Source organism: Ovis canadensis, chromosome 1, assembly GCF_042477335.2.
Source record: "Ovis canadensis isolate MfBH-ARS-UI-01 breed Bighorn chromosome 1, ARS-UI_OviCan_v2, whole genome shotgun sequence".
NCBI lineage: Eukaryota > Metazoa > Chordata > Mammalia > Artiodactyla > Bovidae > Ovis > Ovis canadensis.
In genome coordinates this window covers 64,497,084-64,519,434 of record NC_091245.1, presented here as the reverse complement: position 1 = coordinate 64,519,434, position 22,351 = coordinate 64,497,084, and the positions used below count along the sequence as shown (strand labels likewise).

At 38.8% G+C, this 22,351-nt stretch overlaps 1 protein-coding gene across 1 annotated transcript in view; it reads right to left on the bottom strand.

Annotated features, from left to right (window-relative positions):
* The window catches only part of CLCA4 (chloride channel accessory 4), a 30,821-nt gene extending 10,610 nt beyond the window's left edge, over positions 1–20,211 (bottom strand). The window contains exons 1-7 of the mRNA XM_069570644.1: positions 20,053–20,211; positions 14,490–14,630; positions 14,202–14,349; positions 9,611–9,719; positions 7,383–7,563; positions 6,828–7,046; positions 4,112–4,339 (exon numbers count right to left, since the gene is read on the bottom strand). Coding sequence (XP_069426745.1) covers positions 4,112–4,339; positions 6,828–7,046; positions 7,383–7,563; positions 9,611–9,719; positions 14,202–14,349; positions 14,490–14,630; positions 20,053–20,211 — 1,185 coding nt within the window. The remainder of the gene's footprint in view (positions 1–4,111; positions 4,340–6,827; positions 7,047–7,382; positions 7,564–9,610; positions 9,720–14,201; positions 14,350–14,489; positions 14,631–20,052) is intronic.
* Positions 20,212–22,351: the final 2,140 nt, after the last annotated feature.

Here is a 22,351-nt window from a genome sequence, read left to right as displayed (position 1 = left end):
CAACCATCTCATCCTCTGTAGTCCCCTTCTCCTCCCGCCTTCAGTCTTTCCCAGCATCAGGGTCTTTTCAGTTCTTCACATCAGGTGGTCTAAGTGTTGGAGCTTCAGCGTCAGCATCAGTCCTTCCAATTAATATTCAGAACAGATTTCCTTTAGGATTGGCTGGTGTCATCTCCTTGCAGTCCAAGGGACTTCAAAGCATCAATTCTCAGTGCTCAACTTTCTTTATAGTCCAACTCTCACATCTATACATGACCACTGAAAAACCATAGCTTTGACTAGATGGACCTTCTTTGAGAAAGTAATGTCTCTGCTTTTTAATATGCTGTCTAGGTTGGTTATAGCTTTTCTTCCAAAGAGCAAGTGTCTTTTAATTTCATGGCTGCAGTCACCATCTGCAGTGATTTGGAGCCCCCCAGAATAAAGTCTCTCACTGTCCCCATTGTTTCCCTATCTATTTGCCATACAGCGATGGAATCAGATGCCATGATCTTAGTTTTCTGAATGTGTATTTTTAATATATGTGAAATATGGCTTAATGTACACTAGAACCAAATTAAAATTTAGGAAATGCTTTCATGCATTACAGCATTTATACAGCATCCCCATCACATCTTCCCTACACATTTGGGAACAAATGAAGATTCAAAGATGAAGCAGAGTTCTCTGTCCTTCATGTCTCCCTTGTATGATTTTATTCACTGAACACTTGCAGTGTGTTATTCACTGTACTGACTGCTGGGGATTCAGCAGGAACTACATGGATTTTGTATTCATAGAAATAATTACATTTAAAGATATTTATTGGGAGTTGGGTGAGAGACTGGGGAAATATAGAGATGATTGGCAAAGGCAAAACTAATATAATCAATAAAGAGAAGCTTTTTTTATTATAGTGCTACCATTTACTGAAATTTGCTGTGAGTTAAATGGATTTTACACATTTTGTAATTTACTCCAACTCCAAACTCCCAACCTATCCCTAGATTACTACTCTACTACCAGTCTTAATCCTTACATTTTATTTGATATAGGGTAACCAGAGTCAAATTGCCAACATCTGCTGGCAATTCTCTACAGAGAATTAAAAATAGCATTTAGTAGGGATCCTGCAAAAGCAGCAAATTTGGGGGTGGGGGAAGAAGAGAAATATAAAAGCAAGAGAGTTCCAGAAAAACATCTATTTTTGCTTTATTGACTATGCCAAAGCCTTTGACTGTGTGGATCACAATAAACTGAAAGAGATGGGAATACCAGGCCACCTAACCTGCCTCTTGAGAAACCTATATGCAGGTCAGGAAGCAACAGTTAGAATTGGATATGGAACAACAGACTGGTTCCAAATAGGAAAAGGAGTGCATCAAGGCTGTATGTTGTCACCCTGCGTATTTAACTTATATGCAGAGTACATCATGAGAAATGCTGGGCTGGAAGAAGCACAAGCTGGAATCAAGATTGCTGGGAGAAATATCAATCACCTCAGATATGCAGATGACACCACCCTTATGGCAGAAAGTGAAGAGGAACTAAAAAGCCTCTTGATGAAAGTGAAAGTGGAGAGTGAAAAAGTTGGCTTAAAGCTCAACATTCAGAAAACGAAGATCATGGCATCTGGTCCCATCACTTCATGGGAAATAGATGGGGAAACAGTGGAAACAGTGTCAGACTTTACTCTTTTGGGCTCCAAAATCACTGCAGATGGTGACTGCAGCTGTGAAATTAAAAGACGCTTACTCCTTGGAAGAAAAGTGATGACCAGCCTAGATAGTATATTCAAAAGCAGAGACATTACTTTGCCGACTAAGGTCCGTCTAGTCAAGGCTATGGTTCTTCCTGTGGTCATGTATGGCTGTGAAAGTTGGACTGTGAAGAAAGCTGAGCACTGAAGAATTGATGCTTTTGAACTGTGGTGTTGGAGAAGACTCTTGAGAGTCCCTTGGACTGCAAGGAGATTGAACCAGTCCATCCTAAAGGAGATCAAGCCTGGGATTTCTTTGGAAGGAATGATGCTAAAGCTGAAACTCCAACACTTTGGCCACCTCATGCGAAGAGTTAACTCATTGGAAAAAACTCTGATGCTGGAGGGATTGGGGGCAGGAGGAGAAGGGAACGACAGAGGATGAGATGGCTAGATGGGATCACTGACTCTATGGACGTGAATCTGAGTGAACTCCGGGAGTTGGTGATGGACAGGGAGGCCTGGCAGGCTGCAATTCATGGGGTCACAAAGAGTCAGACATGACTGAGCAACTGAACTAAACTGCTATGAAATAATTATGTCTTTTGTGCTTAAAGCCCTTCTGTTTTGTTTAAAATACAAACCTCATCATATTTTTTTGAGGATTTGAAGAATATAGTCATTTTCTACCCAGCAATTACATTTCATTCCCCTTACTTGCCAAATTCCAGTGTCACTGGCTTCTATCATTTCTTAAATAATTCAGTTTTTGTTCACCTCATTCCCAAGGGACTTGGCCCTTTTCTTTCTACCTGAATGACTGGTTCCTTCTCATCCTTCAAATCTTAGCTTAACCATCACCCTTCAGATAGATCCTCTCTTCACCCTTCAGATAGATCCTCTCTTCTAAAGTAGGCTTTGTCCCTCTTTTCCCTCTTACTTATTCACATCACGTTTGTTTGGTCACTTCACAAGACTATCTCTACAACCTTCAATTAAAAAAAAATAATTGATAGATTTATCTGTATATTATCTGTTCCCCAATAAGTTAACATGTGAGATTTGCTTCTTACATAAATATGTGTTAATAAATTAAAATATATTATGGTTACTCCCTACAGTAAATATGTATTGAATAAATTAAACATGAACAACCCTACAGGCTAACATTCATACTCAATTTTATTGATGACATAATTAAAAGCTAGTGAGGTGAAGAATGCTTAAAGTTAGAAATCTGGTAAGTGATCACTGGAGTATGAACCCAGACTTCGTGTTAGAAAACTATACTAAAATGCCATTAATTCATAAAAGATAGACATTCGATAGAGTTGGAAGTGGCAGGAAAAGCTGCATGAAGGATCAAGGATTTTGAAGAATGGATAGAATTTTGGCATACAAAGACAGAAAAGAAGCATTTTAGACGGGGGAATTACATGTATGAAGGCTGCTAGTACATAGGGGCTTGGGGAACAATGTGTGCAGTAAATTGGTTGAGGCAGAGAGTATTGGTAAGGGAGAACTGAAAAAAAAAAAAGGCTGGCAAGAGAGGTGAGGGCAAGTTTATCACAGAATGAGAAGCTTTTAAATAACATCACACTGAGGAATTTAGACTTTATCTTATGGACTGTGAAGGGACATGTTTTTTAAGCAGGAAAATGATGCAATTGATATTAATTTTGAGCTCAAGGTGACCATTTGGATAAAAATAAGATTTGTAATAATAATTAATGTGAATTATACGTTTACTATGTAGTATAATGACTACTGTCCTAAGTACAAACATGTATCATTTTGCTTAAGTCTCATAATAATCCTATGAGTTAAGCATTCTTATTTTTCTATACTTTATACATAAGGCATTAGAGACTAATTTCCAAGGAGGCTGAAGACTGTGCCTAGATTATGTGGCTAGTAAGTAGTATAGTCAGTACTCTGATGATGTCACAACTCATGTTATGACCAGTATTCCTTACCCTAAGTATGCTTAACAGTTCTTGCTACATCTGGAACTTTGACGGATAAACATTAGTTTCCCTAACTGAATATAACAGAAGCTAAAATGAGGATTGCTCTGAAGGAGAATCAAACCATATAACTTGCTTCATTGCTTAAAATTGGATGACTCTTGCTGTTCAAGCCCTCTTATTTAATTAACATTCCTTGAGCACTGACTACTGCATGGTAATAAGACAAAGTCTCTGACTTCATTGGGCTTATACTCCAGTGAAACTGTAATAGTCATTTATTTACCCATTACTTTGCTCATTGATTTCTTTTAATGGAAAGATGGACAAGTGAATTTCTCTATGTGATTAGTTCTCTACTTTTCAGAATTACTTATGTTAAAATTAGGGAGCAAGTATGAGGAGCACCACTTAACATAAAAATGTTCTAGTAATAAACAAAGTATATTTGAAGTATGGTTTTCACCTGAAATCCTGATTCAATTCCACTGCAGATGGAAGTTCCTCCGCTAGCAACTGTAGGTAAACTTTCCAAGAGCTTTCTTCTTTCGTTGCTGCTTATGATTTGGATTAGATTACTTCTGATGGAGGCAGTACTATCAAAGTGCACCATCCCCACCCAAGATCCATTTTCAACAATCTGCAGCAGGAAATGTTGGGCCGCTTGGTTCATTCGATTTAGACGATTAGAATTCTGAATAAAAACGGGTAATAAAAACAAGTAATTTTTGACAGGAAAGTAGTAGAAGCGCACATAAAATGAGTGAACAGACTTTGTTGTTAAAGGTTTTCTATCAATGGTAATTGATGTTATTAAAGAAAGCAAATTTTTTCAATTGATAAAATTAAAAATACAGTTCTATTTATTATGTAATACATGGTGGTTTGATAGCCAAGTTGTGTCTGACTCTTTTTCAACCCCATGAACTGTAGCCTGCCAGGCTCTCTGTCCATGGGATTCTCCAGGAAAGAATACTGGAGTGGTTTGCCATTTCCTTCTCCAGGGGATCTTCCCAGTCCAGGGATTGAACCTGCATCTCCTGCAATACAGGTGGATTCTTTACCCACTGAGCCACCTGGGAAGCCTTATGTAATACATATGTATAGTATATAAAGGAACACAGGTTTTAAACTAGAGCTGATTCTGGGCTTCTAAGCACCTAAATTAGAGGTGTAGAGTATGGTGGAGGCTGGGTTGGAACTGGGGGGTGATTACTCAAATGTTAGAGACTGCTTGATTACTCCTGGGATCCTCCATTCCAGTTGTATCAGGATGAAACTACTCCCCAGGTCCCATAATATCAATATCAAACCAGACCATCATGGACTCCAACTAGAGACTGAAATCTCTCCATCCCCTGGGCACCTGACTAACCAAAAGATGAAATTTACTCTAAATTCCACCTTGCCCATTTCTGCTTCTACACCTAACTACACCCCGCCACATTTCCACTAATGGATTAACTGTAATTGGTTCTTTGGTAACCCACTAGGATTCTAGTCCTTATTTTCTAGGTGAATACCCTAGGATGTACACCTTTTCATGCATTGGTCTTTTCCAGTCCCTCAGTACCAATTGACCTGTGGCATCTGTTCCCAACACATGCCCAGGTTTCCCTCTGAACTGCCTACAAACAAATCACAGTGAGGAACTTCTATAATATATCCCCATCTTAGCGGGTTATGTCTACCATTTTGCTTTACCTTTAAACTTGACTATGCCTGCACCCTGTCTAGGGAAAACTGTTTATCTTCTCTCCCAATTAAGAATCTCATCTCTCCCCAGGGACTCTTCCTAAAACATTGTTACATGGTGAGGTCTAGCACTCTGATATTCTTTCTGAAACCCTGTAGTACTGTGGATTATTTCAGCCAGCTGTATCATCCGCTGCCATTTCCACTAACTAATCAACCCCCATTTGTTGAATATATTATTCCTGATCTTCAGCATGCTTTATGCTGCCTCAAATGTGCCATCCTTTTGACACATTCCACCTGCTATTTATAGTCTGTTCATTTCAACAATTTTTTATTGAATGCCTACATGTGATAAACCATATTCTAGACAAAAGGACACAAAGATGAATAAGACTACTTCAAGTCCTAGGAGACCTGGTTCCTAGATAAGATGGTTTCAAGTCCGAGAGGTATTCATAAAATAGTGGGAGAAAAATGTGTAATTTCAATATAATATATAGTAATAAGAGGAACCCTGATGACTCAGCAGGTAAAGAATTTGCCTGCAATGCATGAGACACAGGAGACATGGGTTCAGTCCCTGGATCAAGAAGATCTCCTGGAGGGGAAAATGGCACTCCAATATTCTTGCCTGGAAAATCCCATGGACGGAGGAGCCTACAGTTCATGAGGTCACAAAGCGTTGGACATGACTGAGTGACTAAACACACAGCCAGGTCACTGTGAAAGAACTACAGAAATGCCCTTAGCCCAGCCTGGAAGACCAGCCCATGTCTTGGACAAAGTGGATACCTATGCCAAATATTGAAATATAATAAATATTAACTCATGATGGGAAAGAGGGTGAAATCTTTCTTTATTCATCTATGAACTTTTCAAGGATATGGATCTCTATTCCTAAAGCCTAGTACAAGCCTAGTACCATTCTCTTAATGTAGTAGAAGGAATGAATGGCTGAATCTGGCCAAATCTTCTTTATAGTGATGCTTTCTGTCTGTGTCTTTGAGCATAAGGAGGTCATTCCTATAGAGAGTTTAAATAAGAGAAACATGTTAAGAATCCTGTTGGTTGATCTTGTTCCTTGATTTGGAATGTAGTTTGGAAGCTCTGAATTCACTCTTTCTTCATGCCTGTCAAGTATTTTCAATAGATAAAGGGAGTAAGATTAGGAAATAATTACACATTTCAATCTCCAGTTCTGATCCTGCAATAAAAGCTTTACTGAAGACTTAAAAGTTCTCCTGAATAAACTCTCCATTTTCTGGGAAAGAAAATTCTTGGATTAGGTCCTTCTAACTCTAATTACATCCTTCTTTCATTATAATGGTCATTGCCCCTCTTGAGGTCAAGATCACAGGAGGTGGCAGTACTTATGCCACCATACATTTTAGAAGAACCCAGGTGCAGGTAGCAGTCAGAATGTTCTTAGACATTCAATCACTGCCCTGTCCCTACATCCAGGAAAAATGGGCCCACGAACTCACCGCCATGCTTCCAGACTTATCAAGAACTAAGCACACAATTCTTTCACTGATCTTTAGCAATGAGAAGACAGGTGGAGGGGGTGGTGCCGACATAGCCGTTGTGTTTTTAAAATCCTCAGAATTGCTGATCACCTCCCATGTGCTTCTATAATTGCACATTTTGTTTTGTAGACTTGGAGCTTCTCGGTTATGGTTTTTTTCATTACAGAATTTAGTGACCTAAAAGGTTAACATTATAAAATGAAAAAAAATTATATAGGGTGCATTTAAAAACTCACCAACAGATCTTAAAAAATTAAAAACCTTTTCTTTAAAAATGCTTATTGAATGAAATATGATTTAAGGGAGGAAATGTTTTAGTAAGGCAGATTTTCAATAATAATAGGTAACACTACTTGGGCGCTTACTATGTGCCAGCCAATGTTCAAAGAATTCTATAATAATACATCTAATCCCTCAGGTCACCTGCATAGATAATTTATAAACATGATAACAAGTCCTCTGATTGTAAATGTATCAACACAAACTGAAGTAACGATTGATTGATATACTTACAGAATCAATACCTTGCATAAACATTATGGATGTCTTTTCAGTTTGATATTTATCAGGGAAGAATTGACAATTTTTTTGATACAGATTTGTCTTGGAATCAATTCTGCATTCCCTATCTGATACACAGCTGCCTCCTTCACACACATACACTCTATTTAAGCCAGTAATACCTGTGGAACACCTGAAAATATGTGACAGTTAGTCTTTGAGGCAATCTAATCATTAAAATTTTTATAAAATATTAAGTGGTCTTCTTGTCAAGGTTGTTAATAATGGTCTTTATCAATATTTTTGTTCTTATTTGTATACCACACATATCCCATTTTGACAGCAAAGTTTAAGGGTTTCCACCGGGTAGCTTATCTGTTTTACAAGAAAATTTTGAGGGAAATCTGAAGTAGACTCTCCTGTCTATGCAAAGGGTGAGTCTGCTGGAATTAAATCTTCTGTTGTCCTACTTATACTAGTGATTGTAGGCTCCCCTTTGCCAAACATCTCTCCCAGTAACCTTGTGATGGTAAAATACATTGCAGGAATCTGGAAAAGGCATCTTGTGAAATCATTTAGTCTTGGTACCACTTTAACCTTAGACTTCTTGTGTATTCCTCACTCAAAGAAATTTTCTTCAAAAGAATGAAACGTTGCATAGCTACAAGTGTTTGGATTACTCAAGAAGCATTTTTATGCAAAGTGAAATGTGGCTAGAAGGAAAGACGGGTTCTGCCAAGGCCAGTAAAGAAGAGTAGAGGAATTTTAGACATATGTCTTATTGCATGGAATTTGCAGCAAGAGACAGTGATTGCAACAAATACGTTGTAATGTTAGCGTAGCTCATCTTTTCAGTGTGTTCCAGTCCAAATTAAAGAAACAAAGACTAGATTTTATTCAGTAATTTCATAAGTCTTCTAAATATGTCTATGCCTCTATTGCCCCCAAACTCAGCAAACTTAATAGTGTTACCTATGTTAACAACTTATAACTCAGTTGGTAAAGAATCCGCCTGCAATGCAGGAGACCCTGGTTCAATTCCTGGATCAGGAAGATCCACTGGAGAAGGGATAGCCTACCCACTACCATCTTCTTGGGCTTCCCTTGTGGCTCAGCTGATAAAGAATCCGCCTGCAATGCGGGAGACCCGGTTAGGTCCCTGGGTTGGAAAGATCCCCTGGTGAAGGGAAAGGCTATCCACTCCAGTATTATGCACTGGAGAATTCCATGGACAAGTCAGACATGACTGAGCAACTTTCAATTTCGCATGTTAACAACCATGATGACAATTCTGTAGCAGAGACTAGGCTTTTAGGAGAATATGACCTAAACAAACAGCTTCCCAGGTGGCACTAGTGGTAAAGAACCCGCCTGCCAAAGGAGGAGACATAAGAGGCATAGATTCGATCCCTGGATTGGGAAGATCCCCTAGAGAAAGAAGGGCACGACAACACATTTCAGTATTCTTCCCCGGAGAATCCCACGGATAGAGGAGCCTGGCAAGCTAGTGTCCACAGTCTGGCAAAGGGTTAGACATGACTGAAGTGACTTAGCATGCGTGAATGATCTAAACAAATGTTATCAAAATAATAATCTTTGAAATATGCATCCTAAAACTTGGTGCTATGGTGCTAAGGAAGAATCTTCACTGAAATTTGTACATTTTTAAATAAGTCTCCATCCCCAGAAGGGCATCTAAGATTGATTAAGCAGCTGGCATCCAATTTTACACTTATTACTCCACATATTCTGTTCTCTTGATCTCACAATCAAGAGGATTGTCTATGTTAAGTGTGATGCTTCACAGGTATTTTAACACAAATTTATTAATCTCAAGAAATTTCTCCTTGGCTCTTTGAAGCTGGCTGATTTCCTACTCAGCTGGCATTCTCCACTACTTATTTTTTCATTCTTTTGTAGCATAAATAATTTTTACCTCCTAGAACATAGTATAACCCTCTACATAGAACATTAACTTAGCACAAATGAGTTCTGGCAGCTATGGTAGAGAGGTATAAAAATAAATCAACTTGACTGCCAGATGCTCTTGAATCTATGTGTGTTTTAAATGGACAAGCAGCTTCTTTCAGGTACATTTTCTTAAAAAACCAAAAAGTTCTCTTTTGTGATATGGCATTCATTACCTGAGTTGGGACAAAAATGAAAGAAAGGCTCTTAAAGAAATCAGTCTAAGGAAAATGTTACTGCCAGCAGTAATTAAAAAATGAAAATAGTCATGCCTTGTTGCTTCAATTTTCCTTGACTTTGCCCTGTAGAAAGGCTCGTCATCGTTGTACTCATCAAATACTCCCCAGCGGAGATGGGCCCACTCGTGGACAAGCAGTCTACCTGTGGGAAAATATTTCAAATCCATGATTATATTTTAAGTGACATAACTTGTCCCTCATATTTTAATAAAAAATTTAAAATCCAGACTATTTAAATAGCTGTTAGCATTTGTATTCTGTTTATAAAATACATATGGTGCTACATTTCATTGCATTAATTATATCATTTCAGCATATTGTTTTTTATCCCACATCTGTTAAGTCAACAAACCATTTACTATGTATATGCTAAGGGCAGAACAGTTTGAACTCTGAATTTTGGTTTTTGAGGATCAAAAAGTCTTAGATATTACTGTGGTTTTTAGCCCTGCAAAAGTTACTTCTACCACAGTATAAACATAGATAAAACACACCTATGGTATTGAAATTTCATGAAGGTGCAACTTTCAATTGCATAATTGCATATAAAACTGCATAATTTAAAAATGTCTACATATGCTTGTTAAGGGTTGATAATGAAAAAAAGGTTGAAAAACACTGCTATAGACAAAATATAATTTGAGGATGTCTAATGAGGTGATAGTGAAGAGGAACTAAAGAGCCTCGTGATGAAAGTGAAAGAGGAGAGTGAAAAAGTTAGCTTAAAGCTCAACATTCAGAAAACAAAGATCATGGCATCTGGTTCCATCACTTCATGGGAAATAGATGGAGAAACAGTGGAAACAGTGGCAGACTATTGTGGGGGCCTCCAAAATCACTGCAGATGGTGATTGCAGCCATGAAATTAAAAGACACTTACTCCTTGGAAGGAAAGTTATGACCAACCTAGACAGCATATTAAAAAGCAGAGACATTACTTTGCCAACAAAGGTTCATCTAGTCAAGGGTATGGTTTTTCCAGTAGTCATGTATGGATGTGAGAGTTGGACTATAACAAAAGCTGAGCGCTGAAGAATTGATGCTTTTGAAGTGTGGTGTTGGAGAAGACTCTTGAGAGTCCCTTGGACTGCAAGGAGATCCAACCAGTTCATCTAAAGGAAATGAGTCTTGAATGTTCATTGGAAGGACTGATGTTGAAGCTGAAACTCCCAGTACTTTGGCCACCTGATGCGAAGAGCTGTGTGATTTGTAAAGACTTTGATGCTGGGAAAAATTGAAGGCAAGAGGAGAAGGGGATGACAGAGGATGAGATGGTTGGATGGCATCACTGACTCAATGGACATGAGTTTGAGTAAACCAGGAGTTGGTGATGGACAGGGCGGCCTGACGTGCTGCAGTCCATGGGGTCGCCAAGAATCGGACATGACTGAGTGACTGAACTGAACTGAATGAGGTGATTAATTTATAGTACTTAGCACATATAAGCATTAATTAAATTGAAACAATTATTTTTTAATTATATATATTCAGCACTGTACTAGATACTAAGGAATACAGATATGAGTAAGATAGAGTCCTTGAGTAGGATAAGGTTCTAGAGAGTTGAGTCAGAACTAAACTTTTTATCCCTAAGAGTTTCAGGATTAATAGCAGCATAAAGGTTAAATCCAAGCTTGAAATGCACAAAGAAGAATAAATACATTTTTGTTTTAGCAATATTAGGAAAAACTTTAGTGGAAATTGAAATGGAGAAGTAGGATTTGAAAATGTAGTCTGGTCCACTACACTATGTGTTTCTCCAACTATAATGGCCTCATGAGACATGAAAATAGGGGGAAAATGTCACCATTATGAAGAAGTCATGTTTCTTCTTTAAACCTTTGCTACTCAGTATGTGTTCCTTGACCAGCAGTGTAGCATCAATTGGGAGCTGAAAAGACACATAGAATGTTGTGCCTACTCTAGACCTAATGACTCAGAATTTGGTTATTATTAATCACAAGACCCCTAAATTACTACTCTACACATTAAAGTTTAAAAACACTGTTTTTAGGTTTCTTAGGCAAATGGTGCCAATGAGTGAGCATGAATTATTTATATCCTTCGGTGTGGGAGGAAAAAGCTCTCATATCAACAACTGTGATAGAAATTTGGTGAGTTTTAAGAAAACTCATATCTGCCTGCATCTGTGGTTCCTTTTTTAGAACAGTCCATGTCAGATTGACTTTCTTTTCAGCTCATGGCTGGTTGCCTGGCTCCCATGGTTTCCTCAATTTGTTGAAAGAATAGAATTCAGGTACTCGACTCAATGGACGTGAGTCTGAGTGAACTCTGGGAGTTGGTGATGGACAGGGAGGCCTGGCGTGCTGCGATTCATGGGGTCACAAAGAGTCAGACACGACTGAGCGACTGAACTGAACTGACCACACCTGTGCTGTGGTGTGCTGTGCTTAGTCGCTCAGTTGTATCCGACTCTTTGTGACCCCATGGGCTGTAGCCTGCCAGGCTCCTCTGTCCATGGGGATTCTCCAGACAAGAATACTGGAGTGAGTTGCCATGTCTTCCTCCAGGGGATCTTCCCAACCCAGGGACTGAACCCAGGTCTCCCACATTGCAGGTGGATTCTTTACTGTCTGAATCACCAGGGAACCCCAAGAATACTGGAGTGGGTAGCCTATCCCTTCTCCAGGGCACCACATGTACAAAAGGGTAACTATGTGAGGAGATGATATGTTAATTAGCTCAACCATGGCAATCATTTTACTATGTACATGTATGTGAAATCATTGTGTTATGCATCTTAATTATATATAATTGTTGTTAAAAAGCAGTTCCTCTGACTTAGAAGTCCATTCCTATCTCAATTATTGGCTCAGCTCCTACTGGCCCTGTTCTTACTTCCAACAGTATTCCACTGTGTGTATGTGTGTGTGTGTGTGTGTGTGTGTGTGTATACTTCTAGTATTCACTTTGGAGGCAGCTTCCAGACACACTGAACTGCTGCTTGAGGGTTCAAAAACTCTTTCCAGGGAACTATTGTTTTGCCGTTATTATTTTTACTACAAATTGCATAGATTTTGAAGAGTTTCTTCTTTATCTTATTTCCTCCCAAAGCCCTGTTGTTTTTAAGGCATTGTTTTCCAGAATTTAAGTTTTCCCACAAACATATGTATCACATTATGGGAGAAATACTTGTCTAAGAAAGAGGGGGAAACTGTCAGTTATGGGATGGGGTAAGCTGAGGAGTGTGGGAAAAGAATAAGAGCTCCACTGGGGGCATTATTTTTAAAAACTGAAGAAAATCTTCCTCTTCTAAGACAGGTGGAGATGGAAGGAGATGTATATGGACATGAGTTTGGAAGTAGAAATGTAGAAGGTAGGGGCTTCTACTTTCTCAGTCAAGGCATTCATTAACTTATAAGGTGGAAAAGATTGGTTATTGATCTTAAGAAAAGTGATAGATATTTAGAACAACTGTTAGGGGGAATGAGCAAGATGAGAGAAAGCAAGTCCAATCACTGTTGAGTAGATTTGAGGGCTTCACTGACCTTGTGAAATGTGTTTTTTAAAACAATACCAATTAGTTTTATAATTTTCTTTCACAATCTTGGAAAGATACTACAGGAGTCAAAAGAAACTGCCTAGAAATTCAGTATGGAGAAATGGCAAGTTGAACAAAACATAAGGATAAAAGTGGTAAAGGAGTTGTGCTATTTACGCTAGTAGGTGACATGACCGACTTTGCTGGACGTGCCAAGTAGAAAAGACGCTATATCTAGAAAGGCACAAGGGACTAAAGGTGCCAAGTACAACAAACATGGTCAGATCAAAGGAAGGGAGAGAGGTAAGGCTGGGATGGGATGGGATGATGGGGCTTTAGGATTGGGGTGGAGAACAGGTCCAGAAACTGTTGAGGACAAGGGCTGACTTGTTTGACAAAGATAAAAGACTAAATAATGTTCACTGAAGGGGCAGTGCAAAAGGAAAAGGTGGTTCTGGGGAGTGCGAATTTAAGAAGTGTTTTATTGATTAGTGATGAGTTGGACACTGCTTTGACAGGGATATTCATTTTCATCTGAAATATAATGTGCTTTAGTTCACTTCAAACAGTGATCTTAACTCTTAGATTGAACTAGATGAAATTGCCATTTTCATAGGTAAAAATGATCACTTATAAACAAGTTCATCTGGTTCAAAGAATCGGTTGAATAATAATATTAGCAGCTACCAGCCTATTAGTGTTTTCTCTTGGCCAGGAACTGTCATCTTGGCCCTTTTGATTTTGCCTTGCATCTGCCTTTCATGGAGGTGGCATGTGATCAATATCCAGCAATGGAGAACTGAAAAATTAAAATGTGTCCCTAAAGCAAAAAATTTATCATGGCTCTCCCATATTCAAATTTCTGTAGAGACCATACTGAGTACATTTACAAGGATTATTTTGTTTAATGTTTCCAACAATTCTATAAGGCAGGAGCAGCTCCTCTATTCATCATTTTTAAAGGAAATAAGTACAGAAAGTCTTGGTCATTTGTTCAAAGTCACACACAGAAAAGTGACCTTGGAGTCGGGATTTAAGTCCATGAGGCTTGTATACTGAACATGGATATAAATCTACATCTTGGAATCATTGCAAAATATTTGTTTTAACCAAAATTCCTACCTGATGGTCCAAATTCATTTTGCTTGTTTCCAAGTACAAAGTCGGGAGTGAGATGAATATATTCTCCTTTTTCTTCACAGGCTGTGAATTGCTTAGTATATGGTTCATATCTACCTGGGAGTGCAGGTGGAGCAACTCTAACATCAGCCTGAGAATGTTTAAAAAGGTGTTTAAAAGATCAGAATAGAAATTATAACATTTGTCTGAAAAATTCTGAAATTATTAATTAACATCAAATTTGAGAAGCAGCAGAGAAAATATTTTTAAGAGATGCTTTTTGATTCTTACATGTTTGTAGCTTTCATGTTTTGGCCTCTTGTACTGATTGATGTTCTTCCAGTTCTCTGGAATTAATATTGATACATTTTTGAAAAAAAATCTGTTTTCTGTGGCTTCAAACAGGTAAGTAGATGCATCAATCACCATGTTCTGGTATTATAGGAAAAAAGAGAAGTTAGGCTGGCCAAGGGACAGTAGACTAAATGAACAGGCATTCACCACAGGTATTTCTCACCTTTAGTCACTACAAAAAAAGCAACTGGCTGGTGAGTAGGGTTTCTGATTCAAAAATCAAAATCTGTCATCTGTCAGTTCAAAATTATGACTTATTTTGCACATTTAACAGCTTTCAGTCTTCTATAATCAAAAGGCAAATACTTATGTTTGCATTATGAGGAACTGATTAATATGATAAAGGGCACAAACTTTGGAAGCAGCTAGACTTGGTTTTAATGCTAGCTTAAGCCTCTTGCTATTAAAATTTGACTAGTTTATGTGACTGTTTTGAATCTCAGCCTTCTTATCTATTTAATATGCTCTTACAACCTATCTTTAAGGATGGCATAAACATGAAATGAGTTATAAATAAGTATTCTACACAAGGTAGTTATATCTACCTTGATATCATCTTTGATATCATCACTATTGTAATTACTAGTAAGGAACAGCCTTACCTGATGCAAACTGAGAAAAACGGTTTATACGGATGGGTCATAGAAGTTTACACTGCCTCTCAGGAGAGGCAGTAGATTGGGAGCACGGGGAGTGGAGTGATGGGAAAGTTCATAGGAGAGGCCCCGCTTTTTAGGCAGAGCTTCTTGTTCTGCCAGCAAGGTGAAAATAATATATCTTACATTATTAGTACCCTTATATTGTTAGTATCCCAAACCCCAAAATGTTAGGATTAATAAGAGAAATAGTAAATCCCATGGACAGAGGAGCCTGGTGGGCTGCAGTCCATGGGGTCGTGAAGAGTCGGACACGACTGAGTGACTTCACTTTCACTTTTCACTCTCATGTATTGGAGAAGGAAATGGCAACCCACTCCAGTGTTCTTGCCTGGAGAATCCCAGGGACTGGAGAGCCTGGTGGGCTGCCATCTATAGGGTCGCCCAGAGCTGGACACGACTGAAGCGACTTAGCAGCAGCAGCCACAGTTCCTCAAAAGATCTTATTATCAGGTGGAGGAAATAGATGGTTGAAAGGTTCTTTGGTGATCTCTTCTACATGATCAAATCCACTGAAAAATTGAGGAATACTGGGTTCTGGATGATGATGTTACCCTATTCATGTTGCTGGCAAACATCACAGTATACAGTATTTTTTATTTGAAAATATCTCCTCCTTTTCAATTCTTCCTGACCTAAGACCAGAATATAATTTTTCTTCAGAAATTCCAAGGATTTCTTCCTTTTACTCTGGAAGATGGTCTAGTGTGCTCTTAGTGTACCGAAGAGATCATTACAGTGATTAGGCTCAGAGCGGGCATCAGCCAGAAGCCAGAGTACAGAGAACTAAAGACCAGAGGACTGGCTGGCGGTGTGACAAGGTCTTTACAGAGCTCCCAAAATAGGTTGGAGGTTACTTTTCACTTGATTATAATTATATTTTTCCAAGTATTCAAGCAAAAACCTGTGAAGTTTCTGACTCCTCCTTTCCCTCAACCCTTCTCTATCCCACACATCTAAACTATCAGCAAATTTCTCCATAATACTCTCAGAAAATGTCCAGGATCACAGCACATGAATGATCTCTCCCACAATATCTCCATTCCTATTCACCATCACTTTTCATCTGCTGCAGCTTCCTACTAATGTCCCTTGACATCTCTATGCTCACAATTTATACGGATGGGTAATAAGTGGAAGCCCTGTAGAGAGTGTCCTCAATGCTGCCATCAGAGTGATCCCAGAATAAGCAAGCTAGAGCACACCCGACCTCTGCTCAGATCCTTTCTGTGGATCTCATCTTACTCGAAGTAAAAGCCCGGATCTTTCCAGTGGTCTGGGCCCTGCAACCTCTCCAACTTCAGCTCTCCTCAGTCTTCTTCCTGCTCATTCACAGTTGTTTCCTTGGTCACATCAAACATGCTGTCACCTCCATGCCACTGCAAATGCTGTCCCCTCCCCAGATTTTCCATGAGTCTTCCCTCACAGACCTCAGGCCTCTGCCAGACATCACAGCTAGTGAGACATTTCTTGACCACCCTGCATGAAACGGTGACCCACATTCTCTCCCTGCCCCAGCTCTGCAAAGACTGCTGGTCTCCTTTGGCTGATTTTGCTGCATAGCAACCTACTACTACAGAATGGTTTGCGCTGATTTTTTTAAATTATCTGTATCATCTGGAGAGAGTAGATACTGAAAGAGATCAAGAGCTTTAAGACAATTCACTGCTTTCTCGCCTGGAATGCTATAAGCAAGCATTCAATAAATCATTGTTTAAAGAATAGACAAGTCCAATTGCTAATTTACAGATAGGAAACAGAGGATCACATGTGCTGATAACCAGCAGGCAAACTGGGTTCTGAGCCAGGGATCAGTCAGAAGCTAGGGTACAGGAAACTGAAGATCCAGAGGACTGGCTAGGAGTTTGGAAGAGGACTCCAGAGATCTCCTTAATTAGACTGAAGATTGCTTCATCACTGGCCTAAAGCAGATGAAATAATTTTCTGCCTAAGGAAGTTCCCTAAGAATATCTCTCCTCTCTTTTTGTTTCGGATCTCAATTTAGATCTCAATCAGTTATTTTCTGCTTAAAGTGATGACTCCCTCTGTCCCTTTGAGTGTATCTGGCATATAGTAAATTGAATTGCAGTACAGTTTGGGAAAATAAGTCACTGCATACAGTTTTGTGGGCTGCGAATTATACAAGTCCACGGGATTCAATTTAGTTTATAGTCTTGTAATGCTATATAGTTGTCTTGGGTAGTGGTATGTTTATAAAGTCATGGAGGGATTTCAAATACCCTATATCAGATGACTGTGATAGCTTGGGGCCTGCTGGGGTGGCTAATAATGATTTTCAGGGGCTTCCATGCAGAATTTTATAATATTCCAACTAAATTCCTTCTCAGAATTACTATAATATCCTAGTTGGATCAAAGAAGATTAAGATATTAATGTTTTAAAAAAAGTATTCTTCAACCCAAAAGACACATGAATAAAAGGAATAAGGAAAGTTGACAGGTGAAGCTCAGGTCATAAATTATGAATCAATTCAACATATCTTACTATGGCCAGACAGTATCCCAAGAATGAGAGTGTGTTCACTGTTCACCCTTTACAAAAAGAGCAATTTTTGTTGTCTTGTATAAACTGGATCTCAAATCCGTATCTATCAGCCTTCAAAACCCATGTGGAGGATCTCAGCTCTGACTGTACTATTTAACTTGACCTTGGGAAAATTATTTCCTTTTCCAAATCCCAGTTTTCCCTTCTATATAATGTGGATGAGAGTATTTCACAAGGTTGTCTGAAAATATCAATGTAAGGACTTTGTAGAAGACTCAGAGAGTGCCAGAAAACATTCTTCTAATCTGGGAATGTCTGCTAAACATTGAACTTTTACATTCAATAGAGAACCATTTTAACAAATGTTTTGCCCCTACAAACAATTCTTCCAAATACTGTTTCCTGAGCTTCAGTTAGTTTTGATACTGATCAACTAGATACTAAAAAGCTATCATTCACAATCAACTGTATTAACTGCTACTCAAGCCTGTGTTCATCAGTAAATTAATCTTTATATTTTCCTGGAATTCAAAATGTGCCAGTAAGTAAATACTGCTGTGCTTAAGATTATACAGAATGAATGATAAATGGCAGCCACAATATCACCTGCTCACCATTCACGTCAAGCTCATCGGCTTCTGAGGGATAAGAACACCCATGGGGAAAGCAGAAAGTGAGAACTTAAGGAAACAATAGTGATGGAGTTAAATATAAGGAGTTAGTAAATGTTGAGGTGAGTGACAGGTAGAATTAATTTACATGGCTGTAACACCAGTCTCTTTATTACATGGAATGTTAAAGTCGGATGAAACAATAGACATAAGAGTCTTTGGTTCAGTCCTGGAAACTTTCTCTTGTCTACCCACTCTTCTGAGTAAACTCAGTTACTCTCATGGCTTGAAATCTCATCTACACACTGATGACTCCCAAGTTTTTAATCTCTCCCTGGATTTCCTCCTTGCATTCAGATTCATCTCTGCATCCATGTGGATATCTAATGGGCTTCCCAGGTGGCGCTAGTGGTAAAGAACCTGCCTGTCAATACAGGAGACATAAAAGACTCAGGTTAGATCCCTGGGTCGAGAAGACCCCTAGAGAAATGGCAAAAGCATCTCAAATTCAAAATTTTGCAAACTAACTTCTGACCTCCCAGCCACCAAATTTTCTCCACCTAAGTCTTTCCCTTCTCAATCAGTGATAATACCACCCTTTCAAGTGTTCAGACCAAAACCCTTGAGGTCTTCTGTGACTTTTACTTTTCCCTCTTCCCTTCCCCTACCCCACACATCTAAATCATTAGCAAACTTGTCTGTGACAAGCTCATGGCAAAGCACACTTTCAGGATCACACCACATTAATGATGTCTACCACAATATCCCTGTTCATAGTCACTGTCATTTCTCACTCCCAACAGCTCCCTACAGAGTATCCCTCAATCCTTCTGTGTTCTAACAGAGCTTATACAAGATGAGTGACGTGGGAAAACCCTCTACAGTGTTTCCTCAACACTGCAGACAGAATGAGTCCAGAACCAGCACAAGCGAGCACACCTCTCCTCTTCTGTGGATTCTGATTTCACTCAGAGTGAAAGTCCAGACCTTTCCAGTGGTCTGGGCCCTGCTACCTCGCCACCTCAGCTCTCCCCCACTCTTCCTCCCTTGGCCACATCAAGCATATTCTCATCTCCACGCTGCTGCACCCAGTGTCCACTCCCAGGGTTTTCAGTGGACTCTCCCCTCACTCATCTCAGGTCTCCACCCAGATGTTATGTCTCGTGAGACATTCCCTGACTACCCTGCCTGAAACAGTAACCTGCGTTCTCCCCTTATCCCAGCCCCACCATCACTGCCTATCCCCTCTGCCAGTTTATTTTACTGCATAGCAACTTACTACCACGAACCTGCTATACACTGACATGTTTTTATTATCTGTAGCATCTGAAGAAAATATATACTTCATGAGATCAAGAGTTTTAACACAGATCCACTGCTCTCTCTCCTGTCATGCCATAGCAAGCATTCAGTAAATCATTGTTTAAAGAACATACAAGTCCATTTGCTAACTTACAGATGGAGAAACGGAGGATCAGGGAGGCCCCATGCCTTGTCTTTGATCTTATGGTGGGACAGGGTAGAACCTTGTCTGGAACCTTCAATTTCCATTGCCCATTTCAGCATTATTTTATTTTCTTTTTCTTACTGCACCTTGGTGCTTTTAAACTTCCTGGAGTACTGAGAAGTTTCCATTGCAGTTATTAACTACTATATATATATATATATATATATATATATATGTATTTCTCATCAATTCAAATAGAAGAAATCCCATTACTTTCTTACCTGTATCTTTTCAATTAGTGTTTCATTTTCTGGCACAGTGGGGTCTATAGCAATGATGATTCCCTCGTAGCCATTGTTATTCAGCCGAACAAGGGAAGTATTGGATCCCTGCGGCAGGTATAACATTAAGAGGAAGACAAAACTTCTGAATAACCCCATTGTTCCTCTTGAGTTGGTCGAGGCCCCAGTGTTGTTCAGGGGGCATTTCTTTCACCTTTAATCTCTCCATATATATATATGTATATATACTCCTGAACATTATCAATGTTGGCTAGTTATGGGACTTTGACTGTATAAAGGTCAAAGTTACATATGTGAGAAAATATTTGACTTCAGATTACACAATTGTTTTATTGTATGTTACTGTAAAATGACCTGAATCATAGATGAGTTCAGAACGTTTTATAAAATACATTGCACATATTCCTTTTGGGACATATTTTCTATGCTTTCTAATTCTGGCTAATTTCCTCAGTATAGACATATACTTTGTATTTTCTGAAGAGTGCAATGTGACAATAAACAAAATTTCATCATAATATTAATAGAAAAAAATGCTAATTTTGTTATTCAGTTTTACAGTGATTTAACTATTATTTAGATTATTTACTAACAGCAAAAATAATAGAAGAGAATGTTAAGATTACTAAATGTAAATAATGTTAAATTAGGGAAGATGGCTTTGAAAATTATAAGTATTTTAAAGACTGATAAATTAAGGGAAACTTAATAAAGTTATTAAAGTTTTTAAAGCCCTGTCCAGTAAAGAATGCATAGAATTTGTTTTTAATCAATTATATCAAAAAAGAATGGTATGTGTTGGTTATTATTGAGGCAGAGTGAATCATCTTAATAGTTAATACTTATTCAGTACTTACCAGGGCAGAGATTCTTTCACTTACTCCTTACTGCAACTCTGTAACATAAGTATGAGTATTATTTTCATTTTATACTTGGGGAAACTGAGGCACACAGTTTTAGTACCTTGCCAAGATCACATAGCTAGTGAATGGCAGAGTCAGTATTTGAACCCAATATTCTTACTCCAGGGTTTTATCATACTCCACAATAAGGCAATATTGTCTTATAAGGCAAATAATATGTTTTTTTTAATGAAAAAAGGGGGTCAGGATAGGAATTATAATGATGAGTTAAGTATATCTAGTCCTAAAGAAAAGGAGCCAGGACTCATCAGAAATCCAGAAGAGAACTGAAAATAAAATAATAAAAAATATCTTTAAATTAAGAGCTTAAGTAGGAGGATACCTGTGCTACATTGAAAAAGCAAAAGATTTTTATCAAGATAGAAGTTTTATCATACGTGTTCAGATTCCAACCTCTTAGGGAGCATCTCACACCCTCCTTCCATTCATTCAGGAATATTATGGAATAACTTTACATTCATAGAATTAATATTTTATGCAAGATACGGGTAGAGCTGCTATACTAGCCGTTGCAGGTGAATTGTGATTACCTGGAGGGATTAGACTGCTGCTGCTGCTGCTGCTAAGTCGCTTCAGTCATGTCCGACTCTGCGCGACCCCATAGATGGCAACCCACCAGGCTCCGCCATCCCTGGGATTCTCCAGGCAAGAACACTGACTGGAGTGGGTTGCCATTTCCTTCTCCAATACATGAACGTGAAAAGTGAAAGTGAAGTCGCTCAGTTGTGTCCGACTTGGTATTGCCAGATACATACTAGGCAGTCTTTCTTGGTTTCCTCACTGACCTCGCTTCCTCCTTCCCCCTGCCTCTCCCTGAACTCCAGCTTAGGGGCTTCAAGCACACCGAGCAAGGTCTCCTCCCATAGAATGCTCAAGAAACTGATTTTAACTGATGCACTGACTGAATTAGTGAAGGACCACCATTTTAACCCCAAATAAAAACATATCACAGTGCATAGACAGAAACTTGTTTGAGGTCTCTGAAATGTTGGAGAAACCTGGGAGCTCAAATCCTCCCTAAAGTTTGGGGGATATATAGTTTATTTTCAGGAGAGGCCATCGCTCCCTCAATAAAATCAGGAAACTCTTGGCTAGAATGTTGGAAAAGAGATCCTTCATCTTTGCCAGAGGTGTTAGGAAAAGCTCCCTTCAAGTACGAGATACATGATGCCCCATGAAAATAGACAAATATTTATCACATTCTCCTTTTACTTGTTCCTGGAAGCCCAGAAAGGAGTGATGCTTTGTAGAGCCTGAAAAGGGACCACCATGGAAATGAAGATGATTATATGCCCTGACTTATTTTTCCATATATCCCCTTTGCTGAATTTCTAATGCTAGTTGTAAAGAGGGAA